General features: G+C 38.4%; 1 protein-coding gene across 3 annotated transcripts in view; it reads left to right on the top strand.

Moving 5' to 3' along the window:
* Positions 1 to 14,159, top strand: part of TEX9 (testis expressed 9) — a 60,084-nt gene that overhangs the window by 12,400 nt on the left and 33,525 nt on the right. For all 3 annotated transcript variants that reach the window (XM_064267514.1, XM_010597992.3, XM_064267513.1), the window contains exons 3-5: positions 4,781 to 4,844; positions 6,634 to 6,710; positions 14,105 to 14,153. In XM_064267514.1, the coding sequence (XP_064123584.1) occupies positions 4,781 to 4,844; positions 6,634 to 6,710; positions 14,105 to 14,153 (190 nt within the window). The remainder of the gene's footprint in view (positions 1 to 4,780; positions 4,845 to 6,633; positions 6,711 to 14,104; positions 14,154 to 14,159) is intronic.

The raw sequence follows: 14,159 nt of genomic DNA, 5'->3' as shown, positions 1-14,159 counted from the left end.
GGGGTGAATTATTTTTTTGATGTGTTGTTGGATTCTATTGGCTAGAATTTTGTTGAGGATTTTTGCATCTATGTTCATGAGGGATATAGGTCTAAAATTTTCTTTTTTTGTAATGTCTTTACCTGGTTTTGGTATCAGGGAGATGGTCGCTTCATGGAATGAGTTGGGTAGTATTCCGTCTTTTTCTGTGCTTTGAAATACCTTCAATAGTAATGGTGTTAAGTCTTCTCTGAAGGTTTGGTAGAACTCTGCAGTGAAGCCGTCTGGGCCAGGACTTTTTTTTTGTTGGAAGTTTTTTGATTACCGTTTCAATCTCTTTTTTTGTTATGGGTCTATTTAGTTGTTCTACTTCTGAATGTGTTAGTTTAGGTAGGTAGTATTTTTCCAAGAATTTATCCATTTCTTCTAGGTTTTCAAATTTGTTAGAGTACAATTTTACGTAGTAATCTGAAATGATTCTTTTAATTTCATTTGGCTCTGTTGTGATGTGGTCTTTCTCGTTTCTTATTCGGGTTATTTGTTTCCTTTCCTGTTTTTCTTTAGTCGGTCTAGCCAATGGTTTATCAATTGTGTTAATTTTTTCAAAGAACCAGCTTTTGGCTTTGTTAATTCTTTCAATTGTTTTTCTGTTCTCTAATTCATTTAGTTCAGCTCTAATTTTTATTATTTGTTTTCTTCTGGTGCCTGATGGGTTCTTTTGTTGCTCACTTTCTATTTGTTCAAGTTGTCGGGACAGTTCTCTGATTTTGGCCCTTTCTTCTTTTTGTATGTGTGCATTTATCAATATAAATTGGCCTCTGAGCACTGCTTTTGCTGTGTCCCAGAGGTTTTGATAGGAAGTATTTTCATTCTCGTTGCTTTCTATGAATTTCCTTATTCCCTCCTTGATGTCTTCTATAACCCAGCCTTTTTTCAGGAGGGTATTGTTCAGTTTCCAAGTATTTGATTTCTTTTCCCTAGTTTTTCTGTTATTGATTTGTAGCTTCATTGCCTTGTGGTCTGAGAAGATGCTTTGTAATATTTCGATGTTTTGGATTCTGCAAAGATTTGTTTTATGACATAATATGTGGTCTATTCTAGAGAATGTTCCATGTGCACTAGAAAAAAAGTATATTTTGCAGCAGTTGGGTGGAGAGTTCTGTATAAGTCAATGAGGTCAAGTTGGTTGATTGTTGTAAGTAGGTCTTCCGTGTCTCTATTGAGCTTCTTACTGATGTCCTGTCCTTCTCCGAAAGTGGTGTATTGAAGTCTCCTACTATAAATGTGGAGGTGTCTATCTCACTTTTCAATTCTGTTAAAATTTGATTTATGTATCTTGCAGCCCTGTCATTGGGTGTGTAAATATTTAATATGGTTATGTCTTCCTGATCAATTGTCCCTTTTATCATTATATAGTGTCCTTCTTTATCCTTTGTGGAGGATTTAAGTCTAAAGTCTATTTTGTCAGAAATTAATATTGCTTCTCCTCTTCTTTTTTGCTTATTGTTTGCTTGATATATTTTTTTCCATCCTTTGAGTTTTAGTTTGTTTGTGTCTCTAAGTCTAAGGTGTGTCTCTTGTAGGCAGCATATAGATGGCTCGTGTTTCTTTATCCAGTCCGTGACTCTCTGTCTCTTTATTGGTGCATTTAGTCCATTTGCATTCAGCGTAATTATAGATAAATAAGTTTTTAGTGCTGTCATTTTGATGCCTTTTCATGTGTGTTGTTGGCCATTTCATTTTTCCACATGCTTTTTTGTGCTGAGACGTTTTTCTTAGTAGCTTGTGAGATCCTCATTTTCATTATGTTTAACTTTGTGTTTGTTGAGTCGTTACGTTTTTCTTGAGTTATGGAATTGATATTCCTTTTTGTGGTTACCTTATTATTTACCCCTATTTTTCTAAGTAAAAACCTAACTTGTATCCTTCTATATCGCCTTGTATCACTCTCCATCTGGCAGTTCAATGCCTCCTATATTTAGTCCCTCTTTTTGATTATTGTGATTGTTTATCTATTGATTTCCTGTTATGTGTATTATTTTATTTATTTATTTTTTAGAATTAATCTTAATTTGTTTTTGTGCTTTCCCTATTTGAGTTGCGTTGATATCAGGACGTTCTGTTTTGTGACCTTGTATTGTGCTGGTACCTGATATTATTGGTCATCAGGCCAAACAATTTCCTTTAGCATTTCTTGCAGTCTTGGTTTAGTTTTTGCAAATTCTCTAAACTTGTGTTTATCTGTAAATATCTTAATTTCTCCTTCATATTTCAGAGAGAGTTTTGCTGGATATATGATCCTTCGCTGGCAGTTTTTCTCGTTGAGTGCTCTGTATACGTCGTCCCATTCCCTTCTTGCCTGCATGGTTTCTGCTGAGTAGTCTGAACTTATTCTTATTGATTCTCCCTTGAAGGAAACCTTTCTTTTCTCCCTGGCTGCTTTTGAAATTTTCTCTTTATCTTTGGTTTTGGCAAGTTTGATGATAATATGTCTTGGTGTTTTTCTTTTTGGATCAATCTTAAATGGGGTTCGATGAGCATCTTGGATAGATATCCTTTCGTCTTTCATGATGTCAGGGAAGTTTTGTGTCAGGAGTTCTTCAACTATTTTCTCTGTGTTTTCTGTCCCCCCTCCCTGTTCTGGGACTCCAATCACCCGCAGGTTATCCTTCTTGATAGAGTCCCACATGATTCTTAGGGTTTCTTCATTTTTTTTAATTCTTTTATCTGATTTTTTTTCAGCTATGTTGGTGTTGATTCCCTGGTCCTCCAGAAGTCCCAGTCTACATTCTAATTGCTCGAGTCTGCTCCTCTGACTTTCTATTGCGTTGTCCAATTCTGTAATTTTATTGTTAATCTTTTGGATTTCTACATGCTGTCTCTCTATGGATTCTTGCAACTTATTAATTTTTCCACTATGTTCTTGAATAATCTTTTTGAGTTCTTCAATAGTTTTATCAGTGTGTTCCTTGGCTTTTTCTGCAGTTATCCTAATTTCATTTGTGGTATCTTTAAGCATTCTGTAAATTAGTTTTTTATATTCTGTATCTGGTAATTCCAGGATTGTATCTTCATTTGGGAAAGATTTTGATTCTTTTGTTTGGGGGGTTGGAGAAGCTGTCATGGTCTGTTTCTTTATGTGGTTTGATATGGACTGCTGTCTCCGAGCCATCACTGGGAAACTAGATTTTCCAGGTAATCAGCTAAAAAAAATGCAGTTAGATCCCTATCTGAATTCTCCCTCCGGCCCTGGGTATTCGGATGTTAGTGGATCTGCCTGGGGAGGGTGGGGGAGGGATCAGAGAGCTAGGAGTGTAGCACCACAGAATATAGAGCTGATCCCCGCGTTCACGCTCCGCCCCCGTCCGCCAAAATCCGGGCGGGACGGCTCCCCGGTTGGGACGCTGCTCTCCCCGCTCCAAGATCAGTCACTGCCTCCCGGGTGCTTCTCCCTCTGGCTGCGCCGCTACACCACCCGCGCCAACCAGCTAGACTCCCTCCCGGGATGGGTTCGGGGGAGTAGGGCTGGGCCCCTTGTCTGTGCCGTCTGCCCCCCTGGGCTCTGCCCCAGATCGGGCTCCAAAGGTCACCTGCCTGGTACGCTGGCTCCTAGTTCTGAAAACGGTCGCTGTCTGCCCATATTTGTTCATTTTCCGTCTCTAAATCTGTGCTTGTTGTTCAGAGTTCATAGATTGTTATGTATGTGTTCGATTCACTTGTTTTTCTGAGTCTTTGTTGCAAGAGGGATCCGCGGTAGCGTCCACCTAGTCCGCCATCTTGGCCCCGCCCCGGTATCTCATTTTTTAAATTTAAAAATATTTCCTTCATGTGGTATTAATGTTAAAAGACCATAGATGGTCTAGAAATATGATCCATCAGTAGAAAAAAAGTTATGCTTCTGAAGATACTTGTAATAGTGAAAGAGACTTGAACTAACAGTAGGAGCATAGTTGAGTACATTACGTTAACTGCAATCCAGTGGAATGTTGTGTAGCTCTTTAAGGCAATAATTGTAAAGACTAATTTAAGATACTCGTGTTCCTTTTATATTGTTATGTGGTAACATAGTACAAAATGGTGACTATGGTGTGTATGAAAACTGGAGGGACATTTTAAAAATGAAAATGGTTGGATGAAGGTGTAAGATTATGAGCAATTTCCCTTTTAAAATTCGTTTCCTCCAGTGGATTGTCATTCTTGCAGTTTTGATGGGACCAAATACATTAAGAGATAAAACAAAAGAATGGCAGATGGAGATCAAAATGATCAACTTTATTTTTGATGAAAGTGATATTGAAATATGTAGCTGAGGCGTGAGTCACACTGGGTCTGCTCACTAAACCCCAGATTTACCTCCCCAATTACAGCAATACCCCAGACCCGGGCAGACCTCTTCCCAACCTGTTCAGCGCCATCTCCAGTTGGGGGAAGGGCCTGTCTTTGGAGAAGCAAGGTTAGAATTTGTATTCTCTGCAGGTAGGCTGATCCCAAAATGAAGAGTGGAACTGAGCTGAACCCACCCAGTTTATTCTTCCCAGTTTTATTAGTCAGACAAGTCACTCCCCCTGAAATGAGTCAAGGCTAAGAGTTACACTGTTTGGGTTTCTGTCACAAGGAAGGAAGAATCCATGGGGAGTAGAAAATTACAGTTATGTTAATTTTAGAGTAAAAATGTAATGTGTATGTTTTAGTATTTGCTGATTAGATCACTCGTTAACGTGTAGTTGTTGAAACTTGATTACTTTAGCTTTTGTTAGAATCTTCAGTATATCCTAGTTATTAAATCATTTTCTGTTTTTAGACGTTTAAATGCAGAATTGGAGGCAAAAACAGCTGACTTGGTTCGACAAGCTGAGGAAGTAATAGTAAGTAAATGTACAATTATTAGTAATTTCATGTAAGTGCTAAATTTCTTAAACTTTTTAATTTGACGTATAATATACATACCAAAAAGTGATGGCACAGTGGTTAAAGCACTCGTCTGCTAACCACTGGTGGGTTGGAACCACTCATCTCTCCGCCGGCAGCTGAGCTCTTAACTATTTTGCCACTAGGGCTCCTTTTCGTAAAGATTACAGCCATGGAAACTCTACGGGGGCATTCTGTTCTGTCCTATAAGGTCGCTATGAGTCGGAACTGACACCAAGTAAGTGGGTCTGGTTTTTGGTTTATACATACAAAAAAGTACTCAAAGTAAATATTCAGCTCCGTGAATTATCACACACTGAACATGGATATATATGTATATGTATGTTTATGTTTTTGGTAAGCATGCATTTTCTAAAAGCCACTGAGAAAGTTTTCTGTCTCAACCCATCTGGAGCAAAGGAGAATGAAGAACACCAAAGACACAAGGTAATTATGAGCCCAAGAGACAGAAAGGGCCATGTAAACCAGAGACTACATCAGCCTGAGACCGGAAGTACTAGGTGGTGGCTGTTAACAACCAGTGAGTGCCCTGACAGGGAACACAACAGAGAACCCCTGAGGGAGCAGGAGAGCAGTGGGATGCAGACCTCAAATTCTCATAAAAAGACCAGACTTAATGGTCTAACTGAGACTAGAGGGACCCTGGAGGTCATGGTCTCCAGACCTTCTGTTAGCTCAAGACTAGTACCATTCCCAAAGCCAATTCTTCAGACAGGGATTGGACTGGACTATGGGATAGAAAAGGATACTGGTGAAGAGTGAGCTTCTTGGATCAAGTAGACACATGAGACTATCTGTGCAGCTCCTGTCTGGAGGGGAGATGACAGGGCAGAGGGGGTTAGAAACTGGCTGAATGGACATGAAAATAGAGAGTGGAGGGAAGGAGTGTGCTGTCTCATTAGGGGGAGAGCAACTAGGAATATATAGCAAGGTGTATGTAAATTTTTGTGTGAGACGCTGACTTAATTTGTAAACTTTCACTTAAAGCACGATAAAAATTAAAAAAAAAAATTTTTTTATTATATCTTTTAGTTTTTGCCAGTGTCCAAAGAGCAGGAAAATACTTGAAAAAAAGAAATCCAACATTATGGTAGAACAAGAGATTCATTATGTATTCTGCTTGAATGGACCCCTAAAAAGAACCTTTTTCCAATACAGAGCAGAGTAGAAAATGGGAAGGGCTGGGCAAGGAGAGGGGGCATCTCTACCCCTGCAGAAGCTAACTGAATATTACTTTAGCCAAATTGAATTTTAGTTTACCCACCATTCATTTCCTGATGTATCTCTCCCAAAAGCCTTTACCGCAGTGCTTCATTTCTAGCATCTTCATGGTCTCCTCAAAGCTTCTTCATTGAAACTTTGCCTGTTTTGAGACAAGTGTTTCTACCATTTAATGAGTTTATTTATTAATTTCTTGAGAGTTTTTCTCATTTCCTCTGCATGTTACAAGAGATGGAAGACTCTAACGTAGTGGGGACGAAGGAAGGAGTCAGACAAAGTCATATGAAGGCATTGATCCTCTTATTTTCCCATAAAATTGGCTTTCTTAACCCATAGCTAATGAAAGGTAAAACTGTAATATTACACCATAGCATTTTGAATTCTGTGGCTTTCTGTCTCATGGACAACTTGGAAATGATTAATGATCAGAAAGGCACTTGAATGTATCCTGGTTTTATGTCCTTTTCTGTATTATACATGACATATATTTCCTCATTTAACTAGAGAGAACAGCAAGAAGTACAATCGAGGCCTTTTTCACAAGTTAAATCTTACCAAAATGAGGATGATTGCAGTTTAAGGTAAGCGACTGAAAGTCTCAAATACTATTTGGTTTTTTGTTTTGCTGTGTTTTTTTAAATGACATGTGGGCCTTTTATTATGTAAAATCTTTTTGCATGTAGGTTTTCCAACTCTATAATTTGAAGAATAGTAATGTAATATATAAAATAATAACTGGACATGTATCAGTCAGATACCACGCAAGACCTACTTTATCTCGTTTAATTCTCAAAGTATTATTTTGAGATAAATATTATTGTCCTTGTTTTAAGAATGAGAACTCTGCAGCTCCACAAGGTGCACAGTTTGCCCATGCAGGTGAGGTAGTGTGTGGTTCCACTGAGGCTCCAGCCACAGTGGACGAGCCTTGTGAACCTGTCCTCACGTGATGTACCACCTTTCTTTTAAAATGTATATGAAGATTAGGTGGAAAATAGATTAGTAAAGGTAATATATATTAGATCTTGTTTTTCTTCAATTTCACATGAACTTCTAATGTGTCAAGAAATTAGGGAACCATGAAATATTTAGGAATAAATTTAACAGGGAAAGTATAGGATCTATGTGAATAAAACTGTCACCTGTAGTATACTGGGAGGCAGAACAGCAGGTGTCCTATAAACTTGTGACTCTTGGGGAAGAGATTGGAAAACGCTGGTAGTAGGACATGCTTTTGCTATTAGCTGTATGTGGCAAGGTATTACAAGAAAGAAATGAATTCGGGAAAGAATTGGCAGATTTGCAAGCAGAAATGAAAAAAAATATGGAGATTCTAGAAATTACAGATATTGTGATGTTGGGAGAGTCAGCTGCTTTTAGACCTCAAGTATTATGATATAAAATTGAGTACATTTTTGAGGAATAAAAGCCTATAAAAACTCTACCTTGAGGCAAAGATAAGACTAAAGATGTGGCCTCCTCAAATGTTGATAAAATTTTCAATTAATTAAGGTGTTTCAAAGCAAGAATCAGATTAAAGGACATCTTAGTAAAATTTTTAAATTGGATAAAGTGACTACAGGCCAAGATCAAACCAAAGATACAGCCTCACCATAGAAGCCTGACAACCTCAAGGTAACCCCTTTTTAAACTGAGAAAGAGAAAGGTTCAAATTAAAAAAAAAAAAAAAGCATATCAGAGAACTAATTCTTGAAAAGAACTGTGAGTGTGGTAATGGCACATGGGACTGGAATCAAAGAGATAAGAAACTCAGAGTTTTGTGAAAGTTGTACCACCAAAGAATCTTTAAGACTAGATTAAAAGTGTCTATGACTGTTTAAATCTGAAAACAATTATGGGTTCCCCCAATCTTCCCAATCTTCTAAGATTGAGAAGCAGGCTGTAAGAGCTGCACAGCCCTGTTGTGGTTGTTGTTAGGTGCCCTCGAGTCTGTTCCAACTTATAGTGACCCTGTGTACAACAGAACAAAGCACTGCTGGGGCCTGCACCATCCTCACAGTCGTTGCTGTGTTTGAGCCCGTTTTTGTAGCCGCTGTGTCATTCTATTTCATTGAGGGTCTTCCTCTTTTTTGCTGACTCTCTCCTTTACCAAACATGATGTCCTTCTCCAGGAACTGTTCCCACCTGATAACGTGTCCAACGCATGTGAGACAAAGTCTCATCATCCTTGTTTGTAAGGAGCATTCTGATTGTACTTCTTCCAAGACAGACTCATTCGTTCTTCTAGACATCCAGAGTATATTCAGTATTCATCACCAACACCATAATTGAAAGGCATCAATTCTTTTTTGGTCTTCTTTATTCATTGTCCAGCTTTTGTGTGCATATGAGGTGATTGAAAATACCATGGCTTGGATCAGGCATACCTTAGTCCTCAAAGTGACATCTTTGCTTTTTTAACACTTTGAAGAGGTCTTTTGCAGCAAATTTGCTCAATACAGTGGGTCGTTTGATTTCTTGGCTGTTGCCTCTGTGGGCATTGATTGTGGATCCAAGTAAAATGAAATCCTTGACAACTTCAACATTTTCTTCGTTTATCATGATGTTGCTTATTGGTCCAGTTGTGAGGATTTTTGTTCTCTTTATGTTGAGGTGTAATCCATACTGAAGGCTGTGGTCTTTGATCTTCATCTGCATCAGTAAGTGCTTCAAGTCCTCTTCACTTTCAGCAAGGTTGTGTCATCAGCATATCGCAGGCTGTTAATGAGTCTACCTCCAATCCTGATGCCCTGTTCTTCCTCATATAGTCCAGCTTCTTGGATTATTTGCTCAGCATACAGATTGAATAAGTATGGTGAAAGGATACAACCCTGACACACACCTTTTCTGATTTTAAGCCACGTAACCACTGCCTCTTGATCTATGTATAGGTTCCTAATGGGCACAATTAAGTATTCTGGAATTCTCATTCTTTGCAATGGTATGAGCCGCACAGTCGAATGTCTTTGCACAGTCGATAAAACACAGGTAAATATCTTTCTGGCATTCTCTGTTTTTAGCCAAGATCTGTCTGACATCAGCAACGATATCCTTCGTTCCACATTCTCTTCTGAATCCGGCTTGTATTTCTGGCAGTTTCCTGTCACTGTACTGCTGCAACCTCTTTTGAATGGTTTTCAGCATGATTTTACTTTGTGTGTGATATTAATGATATCGTTTGATAATTTCCACATTCTTTTGGATCAGGGTTCCTTTGGAATGGGCACAGATATGGTTCCTGTCTTGTTAATGACCTTTTTCTTTATTCTTGTATGGTGTCCTTGATGTCATCCTACTACTCTTCTGGTCTTCGGTCATTAGTTTTTAGTGCATCAAGTCTATTCCTGAGATGGTCTCTAAATTGAGGTGGTATATACTCAAGGTTGTACTTTGGCTCCTGTGAACTTGTTTTAATTTTCTTCAGCTTCAACTTGAACTTGCATATGAACAATTGATGAAGGTCTGATCTGCAGTCAGCCCCTGGCGTTGTTCTGACTGCTGATATCGTGCTCCTCCATCATCTCTTTCCACAGATGTAGTTAATTTGATTCCTGTGTATTCCATCCAGTGAGTCCACTTGTATAGTCACCGTTTATGTTGTTGAAAAAAGATTCCAAAAACTTTACTCCATCCATGTCATTAAGGTCAACTCTACTTTGAGGAGGCAGCTCTTCCATAGCTTTTCTGTCAGTTTGTTTACTGTGGTGGCTTGCGTGTTGCTGTGATGCTGGAAGCTGTGCCACCAGTATTTCAAATACCAGCAGAGTCGCCCATGGTGGACAGGTTTCAGCAGAGCTTCTAGATTAAGACAGACTAGGAAGAAGGACCTATAGATCCACTTCTAAAAAAATTGACCAGTGAAAACCTTATGAGTAGCTGTGGAAGATTGTTATAGTTGTGGAAGATGAGCCCCTCAGGTTGGAAGGTGCTCAGAAAGTGACTGGGGAAGAGCTGCCTGCTCTGTACAGCTCTAAGATGGCATGATGGCTAAACACGTTTGCGGTATCCTGTATTCACAAGTTCTTAGTGAAGAACGTTTGGAGCAGAGCACAGGCCACTGTTTTAATGACGATGTCAACAGGCGTTTATTACTCACAGAATAAACAGGACAGTGATGAGTAGAACAGCACACGTCATCATCAGCCTAGATTCCCTGAAGTTAGGCTCCCATCCACAGTGTATGTTAGATTGCATCCAAGCACGCTCCAGTTCGTGTCTTAGAGAAGAACACCCAAGTTTATCTCTCCCAGGATTAAATACTAATTAGACAGCCATGTCTACACGCCAAGTAGCATGTATAGAGAACAGGTTGAGGAAGGAGTAGTAAAAGTGGGTAATACAAAGGAAAATGACTAGTGAAGGTGGAAGACCTCCTGTAGGCAATGGACATCATTTATTGCCCCTGTTCAGGGCTATTCCAGATTTATTGGCGCCAGAGAACAGCCCTTCTTCTGTTACCCCACTTAGATAGCTGAACGGAGTTCTGGGTTTCTTCAGAGGGCAGTTATCTCCCCCCAAAACACATACTTTACTTTATGTCCATTGGTAGCTCTTACGTCCATTAACAGCTAGGGAGATGGTGAACGAGATATGGCCTAGCTGTGCACCCAGCAGTAGTACAGGGCTTAGAGATAAAAAGGAAATCTGTTACTAAAGCACCAGCATATTTGGCTTATACTTGAAATTTTGGGACATGAATTTATTTATTCAAAAATAATTATTGCATATGATTCAGCGATTCCTCTCCTAGGTATTTACCCGTGAGAAGTGAAGACGTACGTCTACACAAAAACCTGTACACAAATGTTTATAGCCGTTTTATTCATAATTTTCCAAAACTGGAAACAGCTCAAATATCCATCAAATGGTGAATTGATGAACAGCGTGGTATGTACATTGCAATGGAATACTACTTGGCAATAAGAAGCAACAAACTGCTGGTTCAGCAGCAACATGGATGCTAAGTGAAAGAAGCCAGACTCAGAAATGTACATACCATATGATTTCTTTATATGACATTCTGGAAAAGGCAAAACTATAGGGACAGACTCAATGACAATAGGCAACGGGTAAAGGGACAGAAACGAGATTAGTTGTTGTCTGGACAGGATTTCCAGGAGAGGAGTTAACTATGAAGTAGCACTTGGAGCTTCTGAGATACTGGAAATATTCCATATCGTGATTGTTGTGGTAGCTATATGACCACATAAGTCTGTCAAATTTTACAGAATTATGCGCTTAATAAGGGCATATTTTACTATATGTAAATTACAGCTCAGTAACCTCAAAGAATAATTTCTGAACACAGTTACTGCCAGGTACTAGCCACTGGTAGTGCAATAGCAAGTAAACAGATCTGGTCTTGCTCCCAAAGGGTTAATGCCTAGCATGTTGGTTTTCTTTTTTTTTTTTTTTTTAGTATATTCATAAAAAATACATTTTGACATCATCATCCAGTACACACATATGTATGTTTACGTATAACATGAAGCTACTTATCCATACTATGTGTAATAATCTCTGATATTTTATGAAAAAAAGATGTTTAACTGTTACGAAAATTACAAAATTTGTATTACAGGTAAGATTAGGCATAGCTCTTGTCCAGCGAACTAGAAGACCTAGTGATGGTAACAAAAGCTAACCTGCGGTTTCTGTGGAAGCAAATAAGAGACTGATTTAAAAATAAATCTGCTGATACTCTTTTACTAAATGTTCCTTCAGTGTAAAGAGCTGATGGCACCTCTGCCTACATCAGGTGCCTTTTATGCTACTATTTGGAACTGCTTTTACCCTGTGAAACATGGCATTTGACCACTAGTTGGGAATTGCTTAACAGAAGAGGTAATTTTGCAGAGACTGTTCACTTCAACTTGGAACAGTGATAATCCACCTAAGTGGTTGTAGTCAGGCAGTACACATTATAATAGATCCTCAACAGCGAGGGTTACGTGGTCCAACAGTGTGGTAGGGAAACCAGAATTTAGCTTTCTAATAGCATAGTACGGTGTATACACATCTTCCAGTCGGCTGAAAGCAGGCCGTATGAATCGCACTTACATAGAAACTTTTCGTGGAGAAGTTTAATAAAAGTAATCAGAATACTGTGTTCTAGATCATTTTTTTCATGGAAATGTACTAGCAGAATAACTTTAGCCTACTAGCCCTCAGGCAGATATGTAACTCTTAAAATGTATGTGTGTGTGGAGGAGGGAAGAAAGATGTAGAAAATATAAGGAAATGGAAAACATTAATTTGAATTGAGGGTGATCAAAGAGAACACTTAAGATTTCTGTAATATTTGGAAAGATTTTCATTTTATATGTCAGAATGATTCTGTGATGCAATGTACCATCGAGTGGATTCTAGCTCATAGAGACCCTGTAGGACAGAGTATAACTGCTCTATAGGGTTCCCTAGGCTGTAATCTTTAAGGGAACAGATCGCCAGGTCTTTTCTCCTGCAAAGCCCTGGGTGGGTTTGAACCACCGACGTTTCAGTTAGCAGCTGAGCACTTAACTATTGCACCACCAGGATTCCTTAATGATTCTTTAGTTTCTGTATTTTTAAGGTATTTTGAAAACTTTTTTTCTTTTCTTCCCAGAGCTATTTCTGGAGTTCTTCAAGAGATTAGAGATTGGATTCAATATTATCTACTTAAAAAAAAAAAAAAAAAAAACCCGTTGCCATCGACTTTCCATTAGATACTAGTCATACAAAAAATTTTTTTAATATAGTTAAGTAATATATTAATAATAAAAATTAATATACTTAATTTTTTTTAATACACTTAAGTATTATCTACTTAAGTGTATTTAAAAAAATTATGTATGACTAGTATCTAGTGGAAAGTAATTGTATATTTATGTCCTCCACTGTGATTAGAAGGGAGCCCTGGTGGCACAGCCGTTAAGGGCTTGGTTGCTGGCTGAAAGATTTACAGTTCAAACCCACCCAGCAGCTCTGTAGGAGGAAGACCTGGTGATCTGCTCCTGTAAAGATTCCTAGAAAACCCCATAGGGCAGTTCTAGTCTGTCACGTGGGGTCACCAGCAGTTGAAATTAGTTTGACAGTACAAAACAACAACAAATATGGTTAGATGTCTTCAGGGGATATGATAAATTTTTTTAATGGCAACAGTAGGTATTAGCTTGGTTTTCAGAAATATTAATACGTATGTTGGTATGTTCTAAGCAACTGATCAAGGATAAGCGAACTTTTTCTATAAAGGATTGAGTAGTAGTTTTTTTGGGGGGGGAGCTATACTTTCTCTGTCACCACTGCTTAGTCTGAGTTGTAGTCTGAAAACAGCCGTAGTCATTGAGTAAACGAATGGGTGTAGGTAGATTTAGCCCACAGGCCATAGTTTGAAGATCCCCATAACCACGCCTTACTTTAAGCTGCAGGCATATTTTGAAAACTTTGTGCACGAAAATGAATTGCATTTTAGATATATTTATTAATTAATCAAACAAATACTTATTTAGCACCAATTTAAAAGATTATGTGCTAGATACTGTGCAAAGTACTAGGCATAGAGCAATACCAAGGCAGATATGATTCCTACCCACGAGGAGTTCACAGTGTAATGGGGAAAGCAGACATTGGCCAAGTAATTAAGTTCATTAGACAAATGATACCGTGAGTGTACTCACAACGAAAAGCACTGTTGGTGAATCATTTTGCAAAATGGATAGTCCTTGCATGGTTTTTGTTCATTAAAATTGGTGCTGTATTTTCCTAGAAAAATGTTGGCATTATAGTTAATCTTCCCAAAGGTGAATTATTTAACTAGGTCACTTTACTTATTTGAGACTGTCATTCAAAACAGATTAACATGTGAATGACTAGAATTACAGCAGAGTCTACTTGAAAGTTGTATATTTTCCCTTTCAAATATAATTACTATTGCATTTCAGAGTCTCAGCTTAGTATCATTGATCATTAATGTATAGTGTTTATTTTTTGTCTGTAGAGGCCTGTTATCCTCTGAAGAGACAATTCATCTACATTCAGAATCTAAGGTATGA

This window comes from Loxodonta africana, chromosome 13 (genome assembly GCF_030014295.1).
Source record: "Loxodonta africana isolate mLoxAfr1 chromosome 13, mLoxAfr1.hap2, whole genome shotgun sequence".
NCBI lineage: Eukaryota > Metazoa > Chordata > Mammalia > Proboscidea > Elephantidae > Loxodonta > Loxodonta africana.
This window is presented reverse-complemented; position numbering and strand designations above follow the sequence as displayed.